General features: G+C 39.3%; 1 protein-coding gene across 1 annotated transcript; it reads left to right on the top strand.

Annotated features, from left to right (window-relative positions):
- The first annotated feature begins 2,219 nt into the window (after positions 1–2,219).
- LOC103716327 (putative kinase-like protein TMKL1) lies at positions 2,220–6,204 on the top strand. Its single transcript, XM_008804284.4, has 2 exons — positions 2,220–3,051; positions 4,210–6,204. Exons 1-2 carry the CDS (start codon positions 2,553–2,555, stop codon positions 4,794–4,796), a joined length of 1,086 nt encoding a protein of 361 aa, XP_008802506.2. The 5' UTR covers positions 2,220–2,552; the 3' UTR covers positions 4,797–6,204.
- The last annotated feature ends 1,998 nt before the right edge of the window (positions 6,205–8,202 follow it).

Here is an 8,202-nt window from a genome sequence, read left to right as displayed (position 1 = left end):
CTTAAAACTCTAGGTACAAATGCCTTCGAAGTTTAGAATAATCCACTGAAATGACCAGCCACAAAGGAGGCCATCCAGTCCGCATCGCCATTTTCCTCCCAATAAACGTGACTCGCCCCAAAAGAGATACATTCTCTCGCCAAGCACCAGATATTCTGAATTAGGGGATGTGACCCCGCCTTCTTAGCTTGACCTTGGATCAAACCAATTACCATCGCCGAGTCATCCTCAATTAGGAAGTTATGCAAAGGTTTAACTAAAGCTATGCTGACCGAACATGCACATACCCACATTGTAATTTAGAACTTGATTGAGCCAAATGTGTTTCTTGGGTAAAATTTGGATTTTGTCATTTTGAAGCCTTGAATAATCCTCATGCAACCGAACTTCAATGCAACCCAAACCTAACAAGCCCCATCCTACCTGTACCTAATCCCTAATATTTCCAACTCATCCTTCCAACACATCTCATAACTTTCTCCCAACTCATCCTTGCAAATAGCAATTCTAAGCCCGAATTCTTAGTTGTAGCATATGCCTATAAGTTCGAACTAATTTAACTCGACATGCTCCCTAAATTTTGTCATGTTTAAACATCAGAGCTAGGGTCAATTTTGGAGTTGATGTGGCTGGGTGGGCTTCATTTTAATTCGAATCGACTTAGAACACGATGCTTGCTTGCTATGTAGAACATGGTTCGACCCCCTAACCTGATGGCTAATGTCAATTCACTCCTCTTTTACCTGAAGTAGAGGCCTAGTAAGCTTTTAGCAGTCTCCAACTAACAAAATGAAGCCATCAACTGCGGCTGATCAATAGCATGACAATTGGAACTGGCCAAGGGTGTGTGTATTAACACAAAGTGGGAACGGCATGATAGTTGTCTAAGCTACATTTTTCCTTTTACAGCTCACGACTTCTCCTTTCCACCTTGGGTCTTCATTGTGGTTATTAAAGGCCCACCCTAAACTTATGATGTTCAATTTAACCCCTACAAACAAACCCACCCTACCAACCTCTCCCAAAGTATCAACTGAATCCCTCTCCTCGCCCAAGCCAGGAGCCAACCACCATCTTCCCCTTTTTAAAATCCCATCATTTTAATCCACAAACTCCATTAAAAGCCTCTCAAGCCATTTCTCTTGGTCTCCATTTCCTCCTCATGAAGGTTGGGTGGCAGGCCCAGCCCAGCCTAATTTACTGTATCAGTTTCCTGCCAGCTCGATGCATGTCCTAAAGACATTTGCCGGAAGCACCGTTTTGTGCAGTGCACCACAGCAACTCCTCCCTCTTAGGGTCAGTTGGTTGAAAATAACCATTATTTTCCATTATGATACTTGTTATGAAGCAGAAATAATTGCCATTATTTGATCTTTTCATGGCTAACCTGATTAAAAACACTGCTTTATCATATATACCAGTATAAAAATAATATTTTGGATAATAAAAATAATATCATCTTTTAACCATAAGATGTTTCATAATAAAAAATATTGGTGTTATACTACCATACTTACCAAAATAAATAAATAAATAAAGTGTTTTGTAATTCTTGATATTAATTCTTACATTTATTAGCAGTACTTGGCTAGCCTACCAGTGAAAATGTAAAATCAACCTGACTACTTAGGTGGGAGCAGGTTAAGTACAGTTCTACCTCTTTACCTCCATAAATAATAATAATAACAATTATATATTATATATTATATACATTATATTATATTATATTGTATATAACATATAATATAATATAATATAATACTACATAATATATTATATTAGGATTAGGATTAGGAATATTTTTGGGACAAAATAGAGAAATTATTTTTAGTCAATGGAAAATTAATTTACCTATCTTTCAGATAAATATTATTTTATTTTATAAATAAATGTTATCTATCAAAAATTAATTTGTTCATATGCTAAGAAAAAGTTGATCTGCTCCCCTATCGATATGCCCATTAAAGAACGGGCAGTAAAAAGTTAAAAGCATCTCTTGGAAGATGTGCGTGAGTGTGTATATATATATATATATATATATATATATTAAAAAAGATGTTTGCTGTTTATTTCCAAACAGCTACAAAGATCCCATTTCCAGAGGAAAATAGATTTTCTACGCCCGCTTGCCTCCGCGTTAAACTACCCACTGATCCCACCAATCAGTTCTTCCCACGTAGCTCCCACAGCTTTTTTAACCAAACTAACTCAACTCCTTTCCCTCTCGCACTCCTCTCCCTCTCTCTCTCTCTCTCTCTCTCTCGAACCAGAGTGGAAGCTTTTCTTCACTCCTCCCAAGGAACCTGAAAGAATCCCTGGGGTTCTCAGCAATCGATCCATCCACGCTTCCTAAAGGAATCCCCAGGGTTCTCTGCAATCGATCCATCCACGCTTCCTCCCGAGCCCGAAAGGTATCGACTTTCTTCTCCTCTTCGTCTCCTCCCAGATCTGAAGCTTCCAACCCCCTCAAAAACCTCGATCACATCACATTTTCCCCCAAAACCATCAGAACTGGAATTTTTCTGAGAACACGCCGCTCTTAAAGAGAAGAGATGGAGAAGCACCAAAAAATTCAGATGACTCTCGGTGTAATGTCTCCATTTCTAGTTCTGCTACTCCTTTATGCATTGTACTGCTGTTTCCGGAGGAGATTCGGGTGGAGAAGGGAGAGGGAGTCGTTGGAGGGCGGGGGATTTGGGTATGAAGAGGAGGAGGGAGTAAAGGAGGCGGAGGAGCTGATCGGGTTCGCCGGAGGGGAGCATCTGACGGTCCACGACATCCTGGACGCGCCGGGGGAGGTGGTGGGGAAGTCTGGCTACGGGACGCTCTACAGGGCTAGCCTCCAGCGGAGCGGCTCAGTGATGCTGCTCCGGTTCGTCCGTCCGGCCTGTGTCGGCCGGACCAAGGACATCCTCCCGGCGATCCGGATGCTGGGGCTCGTCCGGCATCCGAATCTGGTCCCCTTGAGTGCGCTGTATGTCGGGCCAAGAGGGGAGAAGCTCTTCGTCCACCCTTTCTACGCCGCCGGGACTCTGTCTCGGTTCCTCCGGGGTGAGTTACATGATCCGTTGGTGCTCTAAAGTTGATATTTTTGGCTGAATGTGGTATAATGTTTGCAACTTTATGCGATATTTGGAAGATATTGAGTATTTTGATTGAGAAAAAGGAACTTTTTTATTGGAATTCCTGGGTTGGCATTCTATGTTTTGTGCTTCATTCGTTTTTCTGGACTAAATCGTTTAACCTTCTCTCTCTTTTTATCTGCAATGTCCTTTTATTCTTCTTTTGATATTTTTGGCTGTTTTTGTTATAAAGATTGTGTCCTTATCTGATATCTTGAAGAAATGGAGGATATGGAACAAGATAAAGTTCATTTTTTTTTGAATGTTTGGATGGGCTTATTAATTATCGTGCTTGGTTCATTTATTGAACTTTATGATTCTATTTTCTCTTCTTTTATTTGCAATGTCCATAAAGAGCAATTCATTTCTTTGGTCTTTCCATTTAGAAGGTCATGATGCTCCTTCTGCGAATTTAGAGAATGTCATCGTAATTATTTCATAAATTCTCATAAATGTTTTGAGGAAGGGATTAATCATTTGGGCTTTTGTGCTATAGCTTTGCAGTATGAGAAAGAAGATCGGGAAAAACAAAACATGCTTTTAGAAGAAATGGAAGAACTGGATATGTCTGGAACTACAATATTCTGTTTGCTGATTAGTTGACATTATTTTTTTCCTGCTTGATTTGTTGACAAATTAAGCTAGATTTCAAAGTTCTCAAGCTGTTGTTTACAGTAGGATCATTTTAGATTTCTTCTTCTGTTGGCAAGGATACTGAGATGAGTTTTATCTTCCTTGGAGTTTCATTATTAACTGATTTTTCTTAGTTTTATTTATCTTTGGACATAGAACGTTTTTTTTTTTTTTGGTAAAATGTGAACTGTAAATGGTTAATTATGTCACCTTCCGTGCTATTGGAGAAAAGCCGGCCCATTTGATGTTTTTCTTCATTTTATGTTTATATATCTGGCTACAATGCTATTCCTGTGTCATGTCTTCTTGCCCTTCAATTACCGATCAACTGTTATTCTTTTGTGTGTGTGTGTGTGTGTGTTCTTCATCTCTTGATCTCCTGTTTGTTTCCTGATTTATCCAATTGAGCTTAATTCCAATTGTTAAAGGACCTATTGTGTTTTAACATTTACAGACGGAGTTGCTGAATCCCAAAGATGGGACGTTATTTATAACTTCTCTCTGGGTATCGCCAAGGGACTCGATCACCTCCACACTGCCCTGCAGAGGCCTGTTGTCCATGGCAATCTCAAGTCGAACAACATTTTACTTGATGCTGATTTCCAGCCTCGCCTCTCAGATTTTGGCCTGCACCTCCTCTTGAATCCAACAGCAGGACAAGAAATGCTTGAAGCCTCTGCAGCTCAGGGCTACAAAGCCCCAGAGCTGATTAAGATGAAGGATGCCAGCACGGAGAGCGATATCTACAGCTTGGGGGTTGTCTTGCTTGAGATGCTTACTCACAAGGAGCCTACGAACAACAAATTCTTGCATTCTCAGGATCTTCATCTGCCAACCTCCTTGAGAAACTTGGTACTCGAGCACAAAATCTCGGATGTGTTCAGCTCCGAGCTCATTAATCAGAGTAGGAAACAAAATTCCGCTAATGAGGACACTTTGTTGATGTTCTTCCAACTAGTGATGGCTTGCTGCTCTCCTTCACCTGCTTTGAGACCGGATATCAAGCACATTGTCAAAAGGCTCGAAGAAATTGGGCAGTGACAATTGGCAATCTTTTGTGTTGGCAGCAATGGAAGTGACAACTTTTCTTTGTGGTTTGGAAATCGATGACATTTTGTTAAGGAAGCCATCAAGAACCACAGGGATATTGACAAAAAAGATGGGGACTAATTTAATCTTTCTTCTGAGCAACCAACCTACATGCCTCGTGACCGTTGAATCAGGAGCCTCAGCAACCAGATGTGGTGTGGACCATATGTTGGTTGCCGAGCAACAAACAGTGCAGCAATCAGGGGATTCCATTGGGTCCTCTCTGATTCTACCAGTTGAACCACTGACATGTATAGCTTTTACAGATCAAATTGAAGAAGGAAGGACACACCACAAGCAGTGTGTAGAAGAGCAACAGATCATCAAGTGCTCGAAGAATTTTACTGCAGAATTCTTCTGAATCACCCTTTAGGCTCTGCTGAGAAATAGCTTGAACTTTGGAGTTGTCTGTGATGAAGTACAAAACCAACACAGGCCTGTGACATCAGTTTACTTTCATCTTTTATCCCAGATTCTGGGTCCGCTTCTTCTGACCGCTTCCCTTTGTGCTGAAGCATTATAAAGAAGAACCATGTGACAGGGAAAAACCAATCCTGGGCCTCTTAGCCAAGCTGGCTTGGCTGGAAGCTGAGGACCCCATCCCTTCTCTGCACGGTTTGTTTCGATAATTATGTCATCAGCCGAGGAATACTAACAGATCTAAAGCACATGAGCTTGCAGGCTTCTCTCTCTATCCCACAAATGGTGACAAGCAAAAATCAGTTGTTTAGATGGACAAAATAGCCAGAGATCAGATACTGAATTAAGTGGAAATTGTTGCATGCATTCGAAAGCCAGACTGATTCCAGGGGTGCATCTGGTGCTCATATGGCCACATGTATGCGTCAAGGATGATTGAATTTTCCAAGATTCCCTCTTAGATCTCCACAGTTGAAGGTTTGTCCTCACCAGCATCGAAACTTTGTCCTCATGGATGTTTGCAAGAATGCACTGTTGCCAACAACTATGTGGGTCTTATTACATTGTTCCAAAACCCCCACTTGTATTGTATACTGTGTTTGCTTTTCCCAATCCATCCTCAACAGTTCTGCCGACTGGATATTCTGTTCACATGATTTGGTCAGTTCAATAAGCTTTCTTCCTTATTATGGCGGACAGATTACGAGAAACCAAGTCTTTAAAGTAATAGCCAGGGTTGTCCACTCCTAAGTTACACAAGAATAATGTTGGTGAAATGGAGATCTCAGCCAGAAGATATATGCAAGATATATGCAGAAGATATATGCAAGATAATTTGATGTACCACTTAGAGGAGTTGTTGTAATGATGCTAATACCTCCATTCATGTCGTGAATGGGTGCACACAATTTGCAGTATAACATTTTAGTTATGTGGTTAATTGGCTGTTATGAGTTGGATATTATAGCCAAGAGAATTTTTGTACCACAAAAATAAAAAGCCAAGACATTTTTTTTTGGGACATCAGACCATGTCCAAAGCACCTCTCTAGAATGACAAGCAGCGAAGGAGGCGATCTAGTCTGCTACCTTGTTCACCTTCCAGTATACATGAGCAACCTGAAATGAGCCACAATCTCTCGCCGACCTATAGATATCTCTGAGCAATGGGTGGTCGTTGCCTCGCCGCTCTATATCCCGAATCCACTCGATCACCATAACAGAGTCTCCTTCCAAGAAGATGTTGTCAATTCCTAGAATACTCCTCACGTAAGTGATGCCCTCCCATATTGTCCTGAACTTTGTCCCTATAACTGTCATGTCACAGGTGTGCTGCTCTAGCTACAATCAACTTGGAGTTATAATTTCTAATCACAAACCCCGTCCCTCCTCTCTCTCTCTCTCTCTCTCTCCATTCGCTAACGCACTACAGTTGAAGTTTATCTTGATATGGGTAGGGCTTCCAAGACTTTCAATAAATCTATCGGCCAAGATGGGAGAGGCTTCCAAGTTCTTTCTCAGCAATCCTTTCATTTTTCATATTTTTGTTGTACAAAGCTATATCGATTTTTTGTATGAAAACAAAGGTATCGCCATCATCCTTTTTATTCTATTCTTAATCATTACGGGGCTGTTCTCCCTCCTCGTTATAAACTTCACAAACCTTGCAATTTCTATTTGATTTCAGACATTTGATTGGATCATTGGGGCCCTGCTTGGTTTGGGGCTAGCAAGCAAGTCTTCTCAGTTCTTTTGGTATGTGGCAAACCCCCAAATAAGATTCATGAAAATTTGGACTCTATTATCTTGGGTAAGATAAAATCTATGGTATCAGTTCATATAATATCTTCATATTGGCTATATTTTTAATTAATTTTATTTCTAAATTAATTTTTAGTTAATAAATTTCAAAATTAATACTCAGGTTTAATTGATAATCTCATATTTACTGTATTATCGAAGATATCAATATAATTTCAGTCTTGACCAATAAACAGATAAAATCCATGATATCACCCATACAATATATTCACATCAACCATTTTTTTTAATTTATTTTTAAGTTACTTTTTTAACTAATAAATTTTGAATTAATGATTAAATATAATTAATAATTTCAGTTTTACTATGTTTCCCAAGATATAAATGACTGGATCCAAGATCTAATGGTTTAAGTTTTTAGGCTAATATAAGTTCCGATATATGTATCTAGCCTTTTGTTTTGCCTTCCGTAGTATCAGCAGTGACATAAAAACTATTAGAGTGGATACAGGACAGGTAGACTTAGATGAAGCCACAAGTACTTGAAGAAGCAAGGCAACTTACTTTTCTTAGATTGGAACAATGACGCGATCAAAACCCATGAATACGCCACAAATTGCAAATGATATAACCTAGAATTTCATTTGCTTTCTTTTTAAAATTTTTAGACCATCAATATCCTTGAAATTCCATGACTCAAAAGATCGCAAATTTCATATTTAGAATAAAAATGGCATACGCATTATACCCACAACCAGTACGTGGTGAATAGTTGATAACACTGTGAAATTTGAAAGAAATGCTCAAGCCTACCTTAAAAAAAAAAAAAAAAGAAACAGACATTTTTAATAAAAGAGAAATGCTACTATAACGGGTTGCTGGATCCAAGAAGATCACAAAAGTAAGAGCTGCGCATGATATAAGGCACCAATTCATCCCTATTGTTGTTATCTAGATTAGGCTTATAGATAATTGAATATTCTAGGATTAAGGGTATCAAGAAATAAGGTTTTTTAGAAGTACCCATCTTTTTGTTGGCCCGACCAGTACAAATGCAATAGGCCATCTATCAAACCATTATGTGCTATTTATGTAGAGTGTCATGCATACAAACATTCCTCTGAACAGTTAACAGATTTTGATGTTTCTAAAGTTTCTTCTACATTTTGGCCAAGAGA

This window comes from Phoenix dactylifera, chromosome 2 (assembly GCF_009389715.1).
Source record: "Phoenix dactylifera cultivar Barhee BC4 chromosome 2, palm_55x_up_171113_PBpolish2nd_filt_p, whole genome shotgun sequence".
NCBI lineage: Eukaryota > Viridiplantae > Streptophyta > Magnoliopsida > Arecales > Arecaceae > Phoenix > Phoenix dactylifera.
This window is presented reverse-complemented; position numbering and strand designations above follow the sequence as displayed.